The sequence below is a fragment of the Sabethes cyaneus genome, chromosome 3 (genome assembly GCF_943734655.1).
Source record: "Sabethes cyaneus chromosome 3, idSabCyanKW18_F2, whole genome shotgun sequence".
NCBI lineage: Eukaryota > Metazoa > Arthropoda > Insecta > Diptera > Culicidae > Sabethes > Sabethes cyaneus.
Genome location: NC_071355.1, coordinates 105,107,025 through 105,125,620, shown reverse-complemented (window position 1 = coordinate 105,125,620; position 18,596 = coordinate 105,107,025). Strand labels below are relative to the sequence as shown.

At 36.4% G+C, this 18,596-nt stretch overlaps 1 protein-coding gene across 2 annotated transcripts in view; it reads right to left on the bottom strand.

Moving 5' to 3' along the window:
• LOC128742525 (uncharacterized) overlaps window positions 1-18,319 on the bottom strand; it is a 51,422-nt gene extending 33,103 nt beyond the window's left edge. Inside the window, exons 1-2 of one of the 2 annotated variants that reach the window (XM_053838919.1) lie at window positions 18,297-18,319; window positions 15,873-18,242 (exon numbers count right to left, since the gene is read on the bottom strand). In XM_053838919.1, the coding sequence (XP_053694894.1) occupies window positions 15,873-18,221 (2,349 nt within the window). In that variant the 5' untranslated portion in view covers window positions 18,222-18,242; window positions 18,297-18,319. The remainder of the gene's footprint in view (window positions 1-15,872; window positions 18,243-18,296) is intronic. The other variant, XM_053838920.1, reaches the window with a different exon arrangement.
• Between the last annotated feature and the right edge of the window lie 277 nt (window positions 18,320-18,596).

Genomic DNA, 18,596 nt, shown 5'->3' with positions numbered 1-18,596 from the left:
CCATTCGGGACTCAGTTTCGAAAACTGAGCATTTTCTTTTTGTGTGTATGTATGTGTGTGTGTATGTATGTAACGCTTTCAAACTCACTCACTTTTCTCGGAGATGGCTGGACCGATTTTAATATTCTTAGTTTCAAATGAAAGGTCTAGGTGTCCCATAGGTCGCTATTGAATTTCATACTGATCGGACTTTCAGTTCAAAAGTTATGTATAAAAATACGAAAAATATGGGACCTCATTATCTCATAGGTCCCTTAACCGATTTGAACAAAATTGATTGCATATGAAAGGGGAGCCTTTTAAACCCTTAACTTCCGAATTTCATGATGAATGGGCTTGTGGTTTGAAAGTTACATAAAGAAATGTGATTCAAAAGTATTTAAAACATATTATTGTTATAAGCATCAATTCAGTGGGAAATACTTCACAATTCATTGTTATTTGAAAATTACTGTTGAGATCTATCAAACGAAACCGAGTTATTGAAAATCGGATGATTCCTTCAAAATTTATTCAAACTTTAACACTTAAGCACTGTATATTAAAACATTTCAAAAGTTCAAAACCAAAATATATCAATCAAGGGTCAATTGTATATAATGTATGTATGTATGCATGCGTGTATGTATGTATGTATGTATGTATATATGTATGTATGTGTGTATGTATGATGTATGTGTGTACAATTTGCAGTTTTGTAATTTGCATTGTAATACAGGAAAAGTGATGAATTCCAGGTCAACTAACAAGACGGTTTGATTCAACTATTTTTGATTAAAATGAAATTTTGCTGGTATGTTGGATACTACGCAAGAATTCATTTTCCATGAAACTAATTTTTTTTTCGTCAAGTGTAATTTTTCAAACGGGTGCATTTAGAAATGAGTTTATTATGTTTTTAAAAATTCATATCTCAATATCTACTTATTTGTTCAAAATGACGTCAAAGAAAAAGTTGTCGGAAATTAAGTGTATTTTCAAAAAAACTGAAAGAAAAAACTTCAAAATTTCATGAAAAACTATGATAAAAATCATAATATGAGAATTATCTCAAAACATGTTCCCTCAGATTCGTCTCATATTTTTTTAAAGATAGCCTACACTAAAACCAGGCGAAGAGCTATCGAAAACAAATTTTGTTTTCAAATCGAATTAAAAAGTATTTGGTAGCACTGCCGTTAAAAGAAATAATATTTCTTAGAATTTCTTGGTCAATTGTCTTTGGAAGATGATTTCTTCTTAAACCAAATATTTCCGGAGATATAAGCAAAAGAAAATAAGAGGGTTTAACAAAAAGGAGTTGCTCCCATTAACCGTGGGGAGGACCATCCGGTGCCAATTTTGAGTTTTTGTTTTTTGACCTAAAACGAATAGTCTGACAAAATTTGCTTTAAATCTGTGAAGGTCGATTACATGGTTCTCGGATACCTCGCGTAGAATTACCCTAAGACATAATTTCAGATTTTAACATTAACTTGAACTAACAATAACTTGAGAATGGCTGGGCCTAAGAAAGAGAGTTTATATGACATATTCTGTTCAAAATTATACGTAGAATTTGATTTTATTTGAATTTTATTGAAAGAAAGTAAAATTTGGGTATTTTCGAAAAATTTGTCAAATTTCAAAGATTTTTTTTAATTCGAAGGAGTATCCCTATCGATAGCACTTCACCAGATTTTGGAGCATAATTTAGGCTACATATCAAATATTGACCTCATTTCTAAATATGCCCTCTTGAACAGTTACGCTTGACGAAAAAAAAAGTTTAATAGAAATTGAATCCTTACGTGGTATCCAACACATCAGCAAAATTTCATTTCGATTAAAAATGGTCGAAACGAAAATGGCTCTTTTTCCAGCGTTTTAAGCAGGAAGTGCTCTGAAACATTTCAATCGTAATTTTCTTCTCTTACTGTTACCCGCAATCGTAAATGTTTGTGGCATTTTGGTTTTTGATTTGATGATATTACTTCATATTTTCATTCTGGAGTCTAGTAAGGAAAATACAATAGTTGCTCGCAGTAAATTTAAGTTTAAAAATATGGCTAACTGGATTATAGATACATATTCAGATACTAAGAAATAAAAAAAAATCTAGTAGAAAGGCCAGGTCTCGCCGCTATGTGGATTAATTCAGGTTTTTAAAAAGAACATTAGATCCAAAAAACACAAAATTAGTAACTTTAGAAACGGGAAAAATGGTTCGATTATTGCTGAGTGTGCAATAGGGGATGACATTGAAGTCGGGAAAAATGACATTCAAAGCAATCTGGGCGGACAGTTTAACGCTGTTATTCCTACAATTGCTAAACCGAAGGTTAAAATTGTAAAAATGAGTGATCAATATTCTCCCGATGTTTTCGTTGACTTGCTTAATAGCCAAAACGAGAACATCGGCATTAATGACGTAAAAATAATTGCGCAATATGAAAATCCACGCTTCAAATATAACAAATATAATGTAGTAATTGAAGTTGACAAAGACACTTATAAAAGCTTGATGAATGCTGGTAAAGTAAGCATCAGGTGGGATAAGTGTCCTGTTACAGAGGCCGTTAATGTTTTGCGTTGGTTTAAATGTGGAGAATTTGGCCATAAAAGCACGGAGTGTGTTAACACTGAAACATGCTCTAAGTGTAGTGGAAATCATAAAACATCCGATTGCACTTTAATTGCGTCAATTGTAAGAAATCAAAACAGAAAAAGCAACATTGTCAAGTAAATAGCAACAAAAGGAATTGCAATGCGATGGGAAGTTAGAAATAGTCTTTCTGAGTATTGCTGGTTTATCTACAAATTATGTTGCTTTGCGACATCTTGTAGAAATAAAACGTCCAATGTTGGTAGCACTAGCTGAAACTCATATAGTGGACTCTGATGCCTTTAACCAATATAGTATATCGGGTTATAAAGTTGCTTTTTGCCTTTCGCATTCCAGGCATACTGGTGGTGTTGCTATTTACGCCAGGGAATCAATTAAATTCAACGTTCGTACAAACGGTACAAACGAATCTATTGAGAATAATTGGTTTCTAGGGATTTCAGTTGAAAGAGGCATAACGATTGGAAATTATGTAGGGTATCATTCCCCTAGTACAAGTGACCAGCGCTTTTTAGAAATTTTAGACAGTGATGGGATAATTTTATAATTTTATTCCATTAGGTTATGCAACATTACTTTAAAAAATAGTATTAATCGGAATGATCATCGCTGTTACTTTCATCACCGTCACCGATTTTATCGCTGTCAGTATCATTCAATGTTATGCAGCACAACAACGCGATTGCAAGCAAGCATTCTTCGAAAAATAGGGTAAAGAACTAGTTTTCAGCAGTCTAAGCGGGTCACTGATTGTTTTACCTTATTACAAGCGATGGGTTGACTAAGTGGGGGATATCAGCATACCAATCTTCTTGCTATTTTTAGTTCTTCAAGCTGTTACCATTGGAAGACACTATTGTTGAGCTAAACTTTTGATTTTTCGCTTTAAAAGTTGGAGCGGCGGAACTAATTTTGAACACACCGAACCCATTTTCACCCGCAAGGTGCTATTTTAAGCAATCCTGAAATCTGAATTTTTTTACGTCCCGTTAAAAAATCCCTCGAACTTTTCCCCCTATTCAGTAAGTTCGCGTTCCTATCCGCGACCTACTAATCGGCATCTCATGCGTAATCGGCATAGCGTATCGGCATATATGCGTAAAATGCCATCTGTCTAAATTGTTTATCGGGGCATACACTCACCGCACCGTTCGGCAAACGGTATTCGTCGTCTCTTTTATTCGCTAGTATTCTTATGGGAAACTGCGAGTTTGACGTCTCACTCGCTGTTCATAAGGATGATGGGAGAACAAAAGAGGTAAACGGCAGTACAAACGATCCGACTCAGAACAGTGTTGTCAAAGCAAATAACATTGAAACACATCGTTGCTTTATTAAATCACTGAGAAAATCTTCGAAAATTATTGAAAAAGCTGTCTTTTGTGTTGTTTTTAATAAAGAAAAATTAATTATGAACATACATTTCTCTTGAAAGTATTGTACCACGTTTTCACCATAGGAGGTTTCAGGTAATTTCAAACTTAAAATTCTTTTTCCAGAACCGAAACAGTGTCTTGGCAACACGATAGTTCATCAGTTGTTCTGCAGCTGCTGCTAGTGGTCAACAGGTTCCGTCAATTCAGAATTTGTTTTCAGTTTTATTAGAAAATAATAAAACTTTTGGCTAGTGACAAAGCCTTAGATAATAGAAAAAAAAGAGACTGAATAATATGGTATGTGACAATTCAGTGCTTGACTTTCAGAGTGGTTGTAATCAGTGCTGAAAATTTGATGAATTCGTTAGTAGCGAGGTGGCGATTGCTGAAGAGCAGCTGAAAAATGTACGTTTTTGGACAACAATTTTTAATTCATCATATTTCTTGTCGGAAACCCAGTAAATTGTGTTTGTGTGAATCAAATGTATGGTTAAGTGATTTGTGAAGATGATCCTATCAAAAGATTTTGAAAATATGAATAAAAAAGTGCATTTTCGGATCATTTATGTTCAACTGATTAAAATAGGTAACACTGCTTAACTCGTTCCTTACCCTATCTTCCATTATCTTCTTTGTCGTATGTTTTCTCGAAAAGTATGTATCCTTGATGCTTTATATTCACGTTGTGCGATTCCCAAACCCCAGAATTTGTGCGGACACTTCCCAATGTTCAATAAAACGTCCTGCAGTATTTCCGTCATTAGAATTGCCTATTCCTGGTTTCGAGCGATCATAAAAGCATGTTTGAATGCTTATGCATGTTTCTATCTGTAATTTCCATGTTTCAACCGTTTTCTTGCCGGTTTGTTTACATTTTGCAGATTGGTCCTTTTGAAAAGTTGTTGCCGACTTGCAATATGTTCGATGTTAGCTGCAAAATATGGCTGCCTGCTAGCTCCCTGGTTTGCATCTGTAAAGTGTGGGCGTATTGGTAAGCTTTGTTTGCGTATTCCAATACGAAAGTGTAAAACTGCGAGCCCAGAATTTCTGGACAAAAAGCCACTAATTATCCATTATCGGATGTTTTGAAAACCATGGTTGTTTACTGAATTGCAGTATATTTATCCAGCTAAAGTACAACGTTGAACGAGTAAACGAGAAATTGTTCTATTGAGCCATATGAATAAAACAGTTTGCATCACTTTTATTGTGTAAGCCTTACGAAAAAAGTAAAGCAAACTATTTTATTCTTACCGGCCATTGAATTCTAGAATTTAGTTTTGTTTAGAAAAACTTTAAAATCTTGGAATTTGGCAGCTCTGCCAATTTCTGACAGTGTCGTACTGAGCAAACAGAGATGCCAGAAGTGAAGACATGTCTTCATTTTGAAGACATTTTTGTTACAAAAAAGTGAAATGTCTTCACTTGAAGACCTGTGAAGACATGTCTTCACCATGCAGTTTAAATGGGCATAAAGCCCAAGGAAGACAAATGAAGACATTTTTCCTTGGTTCGTGAAGACTTTTCAAAAAATCACCTGGCATCCCTGTGAGCAAACGAACCCAAGTTTGAATTGAATAGCACCTTGCCGGCACAATAAGCTACAATTTAAACAAAAATTGGCACGTATATGGCGCATAGAGTGTACTAAGCGACTTATTATTGTATTTTTAGCAAAATCTATTAAACGATTTACAATGCAAAAGATGTCATATTTTGCAAATCTTCTCCGTGTAAATACGTTAGAATTCTTGTTACAGATTCTGTTTGTAAGATTAATGTGAAAAATACAGCTCAACAATATGATATGACAATATTGTTAAAGATGTAAACAACAGACTTCATACCTCTAGACAAGTAGAGGCGCTAGTGTGCCCATTGTATAGAGCTTGCTAAGCCCAGTGCAAAAGGCTACAAAAACTTATCGTTTATCACTCAAACGTATGTTTTTTTACCGGGGTATAACTGGGGGAAAACAAAAACAAACGTGTAAAATCTAACAACAGCAACAACAAATCGCGCGTCGATGTGTGCGTGTGGCAAACGTCAGCAAGCTCAATTCCTGGGAAATCATCTTCAGCAAGCAGCCAGCACTTTCTAAGCTACAAGTGTCAAAAGTATGTTTACGTTTCGTTTACCAAAAACAGCTGTTCGGTGTCGGTGTTTGCGGAATAGTGTAAATCGTATAGACGGATTCCTTTTATCAAACACTCGACCGTGCTTAAATTTAATTTCTATCTATTTCGAAATCGCTGAGGGTGCCGGGAGCAGCTGCTGGTGTTGGAATAAGTACAGTCTGTGCCGCCGCCCGCAGAGTTTCCAGCTATCACGCCAAAATAGGTCGCTAAAGCAGCAGTTTGTGCTAGTGTTTGCATTCGTGATTATGTTTTCTACCGAGAAGTTGCCGAATATCATTCAGTTTATTGGGTTGCGGTTAAATGAAAGTACGATCCAGCGCTCAATTGTGGAAAGTTTCACCAATTCCCTAATGATGGAAAAAAACAACAGCGCATGAAGTTAGCGGTAGTCCACATAATTTTGTCGTATATTTGAAATTATGTATCAGCTAACCGGTAAAAATCTGCTGCAAATTGTGGTGCAGGACGTTATCGACTCGACAATTGAAAGCACTTGCAGTTTGTCCGCATCCATTCGGGACGCAATCCGTTTCGAACAGACTTATAAAACGATGCCGCCGGACCCGCTTACCGTTTAGATAATCAGCAGCCACGTCTGCAGCTGACTACGTAGTATTTCCGCACCATTTTTCGCAAGAAGAATCTTCAAGTGTGTTTAACCTACCAACGCTGTATGATTGGATCTGCACAAGTTAAATGAAAACACGTTTGACATTTGTAGTACAGTACATATACAAAACAGAACATAACCTGTAAATAACCAGCGATGCCAGCGCCAATACTTGTCTATGGACTATGAGGTCTGTTATGTAAACATAACTTTTTGGGCATTTCGGGTAATAAATTAACTACCAACAATCAACTTTTCTCTCATAAGAGAAATTAACTCAAGTACAAAACCGTCTTGTTCTGGTTATTATACCCTATCAAGATGCAAACGGACAAAAGTGACGTCGATCTGCGAATGGATCCATGAAGAGTGATTTGGAAACTGGAAACTGGAAACAGGTTTCTAAAATCACAACTGCTTGATTTCGGCGCTAGTGTACACATACGCTAGCGCTAAATTTAGTCAGTGAAGAATTCAGTAATGAGCGAATATCACATCAATACAGCTACAAGAACTAATCTCTAACTAACACATAGAGTGCAATTTGCCAATGTGTGGTTCATTGCAGAAACGCATACATAGATGTAGCTGTCATTTTTCTTGTTACTTTTAGGTTGTTACTCTTTTCGTCTAATGTACGGTCATAAGACGAAAAAAGTAATACATTATTGCTTAAAAACAACAAAATATTCTCCCCGAGTTTTGGGTGTATCTTTAGTGAATAAAACTAATAATGGAGTTCAATCGTTAACACGTTTTCTTTAATTTAATCTTCGTATCCGACTAAGACACTCAAAATTTTTAAGGAAGTTAAAAAGAGATAAAACCATTAGTCTGACAACAACCTTCCCAAGTGAATGGAAAAATCATGGATAATCACATCCGTAATGAGTTCTTAAAGAACTCCCCTCTGCATGGCAATCAACATGCTTATCAACGCGATAAATCTATGGAAACCGCTCTTCGTTGCCTAGTGACGCTGATTGAAAAGTCGCTTCAATACCGAGAAACAGCACTTTGTGTTTTTCTGGACATTGAAGGCGCTTTCGACAACACTTCCTTCGCTTCAATTAATACGGCTCACCTGAACAAAGGAACTGACCAGCCGACAATGAGGTCGATTCAAGCAATGCTGTCAAGCAGTGGAATCACAGCACACAGCCTGACCAGAAGATACATCAATCACGATCTCAGCAATCAAAGGATGTCCTCAAGGAGGAGTCTCTGCCCCTTGCTTTGGTCACTGGTGGTCGACGCACTCTTGCACAAATTATCACAACATGGTTATATAAGGCCATTGCTTACGTCGACAACGTGGTACTTATTGTCATAGGTCTAGACGTATGCAAGGAGCTCTAAATGCCACTCTTTCGTGGTGTTTACCAGAGGTGCTTAATATAAACCCCACCATAACAGTCGTGATACCATTTATTGGGCGGAGGAGACATACTTTTACTCTCTCTACACTGAATGACGTCAGACGCTTTAAGTCTACTTCGTATCAAAGCGTTACATGCGAATCTTTTCTAACGAAAATGTGAAAAATTAAATTGTCTATTTGTAGACTTTGAATTATATTATTAGTCTGTATGTGTCAGACGAACAAACACACATCTTTATAATCATACACAAAATGTATTAAAACCGCTTCAAAAACTGGCTGGTTAAAATATATTATCTCAAGCAACTAAAATATATATCTCAAATATCCAAAATATGTATTTTGGTACAGTGAAATATATGATTATTTTTTTTAGTTTGGGTACCTGGGTGGTCTAGGAGGCTAAATGCATGTCCTCTACGTGGCCAAAATATTTACGTTACCCTATACCTAATAAAATTAAAAAGAGCACAATTGTAAGATAGAATCATGTTTGTTATTTTGCCAAAATATGAGAGTTAAAACGAAGCTGTTTTCAGTCTCCGATTCGATATGTCTCGGTCCAATGTGCAAATGAGAGATTCTCTTCGTGTTTCCTCTCTTACGCTTATCCCACTGATGCAAATGCGCTTGAATACATCTATTTAGCATGAAATGGTTGCTGGCCTTATTGGCTAGCTAATCTTTAAGAAAAACTGCGTTGAAATGCATTTATGCTGCCGTGATAAGCGTAAGAGAGGAGACGCTAAGAGAATCTCTCATTTACACATTAGACTTTTTAACATGGTGCTCGTAATGTGGTTTGTCACATCTTCTTCTTCTTCAGCAGCATATAACCGGGGTGGCTCATACTGTTTCAAGCACTCGTCTCCATTCAACTCGGTCTTGGGCCACTCGTCGTCAAATTCCTAGTCGTCTCAGAAATCGCAAAACGCTTTCGACCTGGTCGAGCCATCGTGCACGTTGGGCCCCCTGTTCCTGGTGCCGGTGGGGTTGTTGAAGAGGACTATTTTCGTCGCACTGTCGTCCGGCATCCTTACGACGGGCCCGGCCCACCGTAGTCTGCTAACTTTCGCTAGATGGACGATGGGAGTCTCCCCAAGCTGTGCCTGTAGCTTGTGATTCATACGCCTCCGCCACTCTCCGCTTTCAGTTTGTACTCCGCCAAATATCCGCCAAGGGCGCGTATGTCCTCCGTAAACAGCTTCACGGCTTCAAGTCCATAAAGAACTACCGGTCTAATAAGAGTTTTGTACATTGTTAGTTCGTGCGGCGGCGTACGCTTCCTGATCGTAGTGTTTTACGAATGGCAAAGTTGGCCCGATTTACCACTTGGATGCGCCGCTGGATCTCATTGCTAGTGTTGTTGTCCGCGGTCACCAGCGATCCCAAATACACGAACTCCTCTACCACTTCTAGTTGGTCGCCGTCAACGGTTACCGTCCGTGGGAGGCGCGCGTTTGTTTCCTTTGAGCCTCTTCCCTTCATGTATTTGGTCTTCGACGCATTTATTTTTAGCCCAATTCTCCTAGACTCCGCTTTAAGTCTGGCGTAGATTGCCTCCGCCATCGCAAAGTTCCTGGCTATAATATCGCAGTCATCTGCAAAGCCTAGAAGTTGGCTACCCTTGGTAAAAGAGATTTTTTTCAATTAAATATGAAATTTAACTAAAAAAATAATTTTCCTCACTTTAGGGCTGAAAGTGACCTTAACAGTTGTAAGATTAGGCGGGTGATATATGGGAGGCAACAAATTCTACGTACAACTCTTAAAAATGGTCTCAAATTTGCAAATGTTGACCGATTTGGCTGAAATTTCGACCAAAGTCTTAGGATTGAATATAAACCAAGTGATGTTGAGCTGAGGAATGTGGGTCATTTTTAAGGTCACTTTCAGGACCCCTAAAGTGAGAAAAGTGTTGAAAAAATTTCGTATAACTTTTGTAGTACCGTCGTTAATATATCCTGAAAGCTTGTCCTCTAAGCTTTCCAAAAATTGTATAAAAATCAGAGGGGCTGTGTACAAGACACGACCGCATATATAGGTGACGCAGGACTACGTAAGTCTCTTTGTAGTGATAGTAGCATGTATTCATGCTTGTAATCATTCGTTTCTTCATGTATACATGCTATATGCAACATATATGCATGCTACACGCGTTGTATGTAACATTTATCAAAGTAGTAACATTGCATACGTTCAATTCTCAAAAGATTGTGCATTTGAAAACAATTTAACAAAATCAAGAACACAAACTATTGCTTTCCTGCTATCTTACTGAAATTAAAGATTGTTTTTATTATCCATGGTTTCCCACGCTGAAGGGATTTTACCAATTCAATCCTATTTTATCAACAGCACATCTTTTCCCTACACTTCTAATGAAACGGCAAGCATGCGTATTCATACAGAGTCGTATTATAACCGAACACTACAGCTGTAGCACATTTTTCCAACACAGATATCAAATTCGCGGTTCGAGGTTTAATCGTCTCGCAGTAAAGAATTTGCGATCTGTTGGGACAACGAACTTGTGTCATTTTTTCTAGCACACTTCCCTAACACAGACATCAAATTGGACTAGGTTTATTCGCATTCGTAAGAAATCTGTTGGCACGAGGTGGCTTTGTTACTCTCTCTGGCGTACTTCCCAAGCAAGGACATCAAAATGGTCTAGGTTGAACCGCGGTGTTAAGAATTCTTGTTGAAATGAGGAAACTTTGTCATTTGTTTTGGCTTACTTCCCAAGCACAGATATCAAATTGGTATAGGTTTAGATCATCATAAAGAATCTTCCAACCAGTCACGAAGCGAGAATTCTGGTAAAACATAGGTTCATTATTTTCAATTTTTCAGTAGTTCAACATCAAGAATCCATACTTTTCTTCATTTGGGTCAATTCTTAGAAGATTTTCCGATCGATTGGTATAAGAATATTGAACATCGATCGAAAAACCGCTGAGCTATTAGCGCTCAAAACCTTTCATTTTTCGTGACGCTCGCATTTTTCGATTTTTTGGAATGACACCCTATCTCAAAACTTGCCGTAAGACGTAGTCCTACGTCAAAAACTTAAAAATGCTTGGAAACTGATTGAGTTATTTATGATAGTATGTGTACACCTAGCCAAAAAACTTTTTTTGACGTAGGACTACGTCTTTGTTTACTATACTGGGACTGGGTAGCACTTTGTGAAAACGAAAATAAAAGTGTAACGTTTGAATGAAAGATTTCAAATGCTAACTACTAAACTACTGAACAAAACTGAACAATTTATATGTCGTTGGATAGATAAAATGACCAGTAATTTTATGAGGGGGTCAGCGACCAATTTTAAGGAGGGCGTAAGGGGGGAGCTCCCATACAAATGAAAGACAAATTTCCTTAAAACTCGAGAAATGATCTAGCAAATGGAACCAAATTTGGCATGTGGAGGTTTCAGAAGGCAGGATTTTTTTCTATGGTGAATTAAGTAGTCTAAGTCCCCCCTAACAAAAAAAAGACTCCTACTCTCTTTAAGCGGGGGGCTCCCATACAAATAATATGCAAATTTCCTCATAACTCGAGAACTCAAGCAAAAGGAAATAAATCTTCCTTTGAAGGGAAGATTTTTTTCTATGGTGTACTGAGACCCCTTTTCTTCTAAGAGGGGGGGGGCTCCCTTACAAATGAGATACAAATTTCCTCATAACTCGAGAACTAATCAAGCAAATGGAATCAAATTTGGCATGTGGGGGTCATTGGAGGCATGAATTTATTTTATGGTGGTTTGACGATAAGGACTCTCATGCAAATAAAACAGAAATTTTTGCGTATGAGCCATATTCTCTGCTATGTCACAAGCGATAAGCTATGAAAGTAAACTAGTAAAGTCTTCTCGGAGCAAAAGACAGGGAATCGACGCCGCTAACTTACGTGCCTATTGCCATTCATGTCAAAAGAGAAGGACATTTGAATGGCACGTCATATTTGCAATGAATGTGCTTTGACTTTAATGTTATTTGTAACCAATGGCCTTTTTAAAGGCCACAAGCGAGTTATAGTAAGATTGTTGAAACATGTCAAACTACGCATAATCATATTCAATACAATAATCTGTGGGCTGGTCATTCATTACAATTTCAACCTTTATGATGCACACAAGTGATTTTTAAAAGAAATCTCTATGTCTCATTGGTTGCAGGCCTTGTACTTATGAACCCCCGTCCACGTATTTCCAAAGCGACCATTGCATTCAATGAAGAATTGAATTTGAATATTTCGCTTTTCTCTTTTAAAAATTCAATTAAACAATGGCACTAACAAATTCTCATAAACATACATATTCCAGAAATGCAGTTTACATTAGTTCTTGATCTAATGATCTGATATAGTCCTATGTCGCCCTTTCGTACAACCCTTAGGGATGTATACCTTGTAGTTTTTGCAATAACTTAAAATTTTAGGGGTGTTAGGATGATGTCATATATGTTTTCATGATGTACTAGGTAACAACTTACACTAGATCACTTGCAAAATATTTAAAAAAAAATTTTTTGTCACACCGTGTAATTGATGAAATTTATTTAATAAAACTGTACTGATATGAATCCGTAGGACCAAACCTCAAAAACACAATAATTTAAGTAAAAATGCGAGTTTTTTGCGCAAATCAATTCCAAAATATCGCACATTTTTTACACTATTATTATAATCCTCCTAATAAGGTGATACAAATTTTTGTTTTTTTAAATGCGTCCAAAAAAATATAGTGCCTTTACAAAAATTGTGGAACACACTAAAATAAGCAACTTTGCTGCATATAACTATCTATCTCTTACTGGTCGCGACATGTAATGATTTGTTTAAAGAAACCACTTTAAAATCATTTCTGCACAAAAACTTTGCACATGATAATTTTTATCGCTTTCAAATGTTCTACAAAGTTATTCAGTATGTTAAAATACACTTTGAAGATTGTTTATCGCTAGGATGCATATGGATGATAGCTAACACAGCGTTAACGAACAGTTGAATTAAGTTGCGAAGATACGTCGATTTCTATATGAACATTTCCAGCTCAAAACACTAAACAAGCCATTTCTGACTCGAATATTTTGCACAATCTAACAAAATTTGGTTCAAATCCGTGAAGGTCGAATACACGATTTTCGGATACGCATAAATTGACCCTAATACATTATTTTTAGATTTTACATTTGCATTAACTTGCTGGGCCTAAAAAAAAGTTTATGTAACGATTCTGTTAAATGTTGGTGCATATACAATTTGATTTTGTTAATTTTGCAAAAAATACAAATTTCAAAATCTATACCTAGAAAGAAGGATTTCTGTCTGTCTGTCTGTCTGTCTGTCTGTCTGTCTGTCTGTCTGTCTGTCTGTCTGTTTTGTGTTCCTTATAGAATCAAAAACTACTGAACCAATCGGCGTGAAAATTTGCATGTAGAGGTTTTTAGGGCCAGGAAAGGTTTTAGTGATGGTTAGAGACCCCTCCCCCCACTAAGAGGGGGGGGCTCCCATACAAATGAAACACAAATTTCTGCATAATCCGAGAACTAATTAAGCAAATAGAACCAAATTTGGCATGTGGGTGTTTTCGGTGACAAGAATTTATTCTAGGGTAATTTGAGACCCCTCCCCTCTTTATAAGGGGAATTATAACTCCTCTCCCCTTTAAGAGGGGGGGTTTCCATACCAATTTCCTCATAACTCGAGAACTAATCAAGCAAATGGAACCAAATTTGGCATGTGAAGGTTTTCGAGGGCAAGAAAATTTTCTATGTTGAATTAGGACCCCTCCTCACTTTAAGAGGGGGGGCTCCTGTACAAATGAAATACCAATTTCCTCATAACTCGAGAACTAATCAAGCAAATGGAACCAAATTTGGCATGTGTGTGTTTTTGAAGACAAAATTTTTTTCTATGATGAATTGGGACCCCTCCCCACTTTAAGAGGGGGGGGGGGGCTCCTATACAAACGAAATACAAATTTCCTTATAACTCGAGAGCTAATCCAGCAAATGGAACCAAATTTGGCATGTAGGTGTTTTTGGAGGCAAGAATGTTTTCTATGATGAATAAGAACCTCTCCCCACTTTAGGAGGGGGGGCTCCTATACAAATGAAATACAAATTTCCTCATAACTCGAGAACTAATCAAGCAAATAGAACCAAATTTGGCATGTGGGTGTTTTCGGTGACAAGAATTTATTCTATGGTAAATTGAGACCCCTCCCTCTTTATAAGAGGAATTGTAACTCCTCTCTCCTTTAAGAGGGGGGGCTGCCATACAAATTTCCTCATAACTCGAGAACTAATCAAGCAAATGGAACCAACTTTGGCATGTGAAGGTTTTCGAGGGCAAGAAAATTTTCTACGGTGAATTAGGACCCCTCCCCACTCTAAGAGGGGGGGCTCCTGTACAAATGAAATACAAATTTCCTCCTAACTCGAGAACTAATCAAGCAAATAGAACAACATTTGGCATGTGGGTGTTTTTGGAGGCAACCATTTTTCCCATGATGAATTAGGACTTCTTACCTTTTTAGGAGGGGGGGGGCTCCCATTCAAACGAAATACAAATTTGCTCATAACTTTAGAACTAATCAAGTAAATGGAACCAAATTTGGCATGTGAGAGTTTTAGATGGCAGAATTTTTTTTCTGTGGTGTATTACGACCCCTTTCCCTTTTAAGAGGGTGGGCTTCCATACAAATGAAATACAAATTTCCTTATAATTTGAGTACTAATCAAGCAAATGGAACCAAATTTAGCATGTAGGAGATTTTTGAGTCTTGAATTTATTTTATGATAGTTAGAGACCTCTCACCCCTGTGGTAGGGGGATATGGACTCTCATACAAATAAAACAGAAATTTTGGCGAAACTCAAAAACTAATCCAACTCGAGAAATTCGAGACTCTTCCATAAAACATTACTCAATAACAAGACCACAAAAACTATCTATAGTAACACTAGATCATTCAGGACGAGCCGGTCGCGAGTGTTGCCGGTGACCCGCCGTCGGAAGCGCCGCCCACTGGGGGACTTGCAAAACTCGAGAAGTGATAAAGATCATCCGAGATTCATGATTTATGTACAACACAGGTTAATTTGTGGCAATACGAAGTTTGTCGGGTCAGCTAGTTAAAAATATAACAGAAAGAGTGTCCATGAGTTATGATGATTTAAAAAATAAGGCAAATAGGAGGATATATTTTGAGAAAATTAACATTTTATGACTATTATCATGTTTTTGCGAAGTTTTTTTTTTTCATTGTATTTTTTTCTGAAAATACACATAATTTCCCACAACTTTTCTTTTGACGTTATTTTGACCAAATAAGTAGTTTTAAAATATAATTAAAAATCTCATCATCAAATCTCATTTTTGAATACGTTGAAAAGTTACTTTTGGCGAAAAATATTACGTTTTATGGAAAATGAATCCTTGTGCGGTATTCAACATATCGGCAAAACTTTATTCCAATTAAAAATAATCTAGACCGACCAATTTGATATTTGAGCTGGAAATGTCCATATCAAGTGACAAATAAGATGGTATAACAAAGGTTCCTTTCACCACTAGGTGGATTAATTTGGGTTTTTTCAGATGATAGCAAACGCTCATCTTCCTATAGGGTAACTGTATTCCTTTCTGTAACCCTAAATAATTTTCGGCTCAAACCGGAATTACGCAGAATATCAATATCCTTTATAAATAACAAGCTAAATACTCATTACATTTGAAAACAAAAAACATACCTTTGTACAAAAAATGCCGCACACTGGACAACACCCGTGATGCCTCAATCTGTTACGATGTGTATGACAGAGCAGTTGATAACTTGTTTTGTTATTTACGCGCAAGAAATTTTGAAGATCTCCTTCTAATTGTGCAGTACAACCGAAACTTTCACCATTAATATCATCCGTGGCAGTACACATCATACGATTTGTTGCCTTTGTTGTAAAATATCGTGTACGTTTTTGGCAGTAACAAATGCATCTCGGTTGATTTATAAACAAGGTACTGTCCATACCATAAATTGCCTGAGGAGCATTGGAGTCGCTCAATGTATGCAAATTTGCAAGAGAGTCGTTGTAAATTATCTTTACTTCATCTGAATCATCTCTATTAACCGTTTCGGATGAGGCGGCTTCATCGTCAGTATGGATAGATGAACATCGATTCTCATTTTGTTTTTGTTTGTTTGTGAAATCGGGTAAATTGTTGACTGTATTTACTTCAACCGTAACGTTATGCAAGTCTTCAATAACTGAAGAATTGTTATATTGTTGTTTAGACACCACATTGATTTTTCGTAAACCTAACATTTTAAAATGCATTTCTTTAAGTTTTAGCAAACGTTTTTGCTGTTTTTTGTTGAGTTTTCTATTTTCCGGAGATCTTTTATTACCCAAATTTTGACGCTTTATTTCATCGAGAAAATCACTTAGATCAAAACTCTTATTTATGTCGCTTCTAGTTATTGATAATCGTCTCTTTTCAGCAATAAGATTTTGCTTTTTAGAACTATCTGGCAACAAGGTTGTTGTACACTTTTTTGGGTTTGTTTTACCTTTCATTTCAGTATTGATGCTCAACCTTAAAGTATTTTGCAGTTCAAACCCGTGCCTCAATTCAGCATTAGCAAGAATTTTCGCAGAAAGTTTGATTGGCCGGGAAAGTCGTCCCTTATGTTCTAACAAATCATGTTTCATGTTATTTTCAACATTTAAAAGCCGCCTTAATGGTTTTACACTATTATTTTTCTGTGTTTCTGATTTAAGCAACATAGAATCAATTGACAACACGTTAGATTTGCGTTCAGATCGCCTGTAATAATTACCTGATGCAGCCGATTTTTGCTTAATTGAATGTTTGTTCGAATTATTCAAATACGAAGATTGCCTATGAAGTACGGTTGCTTTCTTTGATAATGCACAAATCTTTCCTTTGCTTTGTTTCGAGCATATTTTTTGTGGAACTCGTAATTGATTGAGTTTTTTTATTGCATTACAATCCTTTTTTCTATGGTCTAAGTATTTATATCGGTTGTGTCGATTCCTACGAAGCTTTTTTTCAGTTGCGTGGTTAGTATTTGAATTCAATGATTTGTTGGTTTGCTTAGGTAGTACGCTTCTAGTAAATTTGGGAGTAATGTCAGAACTTATTCTAATGAAATCAGTATCACCTGTTGTAGGTTCATCGATAGTTTGTACAATAATTTTTGCATCATGATAGTCAAGAGTTGAAGTCTGATCTCGTTTTAGCCTGCCAGATCTTCGCAAGTTTTCTTGAAGTTGAGATGATACTTCAGAGTTTAAGCCACGAGGTGCCGGTTCGATATAATCTTTTGTTTGAAGATGTGTTTCATTCGGTTCATGTACTTTATTTGAATCTATGGAGTTTTCTTCAATACGACTTAATTTATTAGAAATAGATCCGTTGAACGTGTATGACATTTGAACAAATATGCTATTGATACCAGATGACACTTGTTCAGAAAGCGGCTGAATTTTCTCGATCCTTGATAAGTCATTTCTTGTTTGGCTGATTTCTTTGTTAATTTCGGGTTTCTCAAGAGATTTTTTTATCGTATTTACGTTATTACTAGCACGCGACGACCTAGATATTTTATCTCTTATTGAATAGGAGCTAGTTGACGAAGAAAGCGATGGTAGATTGCATTCACTTTTGTCAATCATGTCAATATTTCCACTCAATCTCTCGATATCTGTAGATTGATTGTTTAAACACTCAGTTACTGAAAATATACCTTGAGTGATTGCCACTATCTCTTGAATTTCTGCTCGGCTTATATCATTTTCAATCTCAATTTCTATGCTATCATTTTGATTCAAACCATTAATTGTACTGCAACTATGAGTCGTGTTTTCGGAATAATTATTACTCTGATCGATTTTCTCCTTTTCTTTCAACCGGTTCTTCGAGAATCGTACTTTTTTTGACCGACTAGCAAACTGGTTGTTTTTTAAAGCTCGCCATTTGAATGTTTCATCCATAGATATTTCAGCTTGAATTGGTATTGCTCCTTCTCGATTAAATGTTGATGACATTTGATTAAGGAGTGTATCAATGAAATCCATTTTGCTGTCAACTATGGAAAACTAATAAAGCAAAAACCTGAAAATTCGTATAAAATATATGTTTATTCAAATTACCTTGATTAAAGAAAAAGAATTAACTTAGCACTGCACATACAAGAACAAAATATTTACTCGCTCTGACAGTTCTGAAGTCAGGATAATATATGAAGAGGAAAATACATTTGAAGATAGAATTAACAAAGGGTGAATGTCGCACACTGAGAAAACTTTCCGTATAGTTTCTATGTGTTTCACACATAGATTTTTTCCATGTGCCCAGTAAATGAACTTTATGTGCCAAACAGTTACCATTCATGTGTTTTTAAAATTTACCTTTAAAATTTGCACATACTATTCATATGCATATAATTTTCA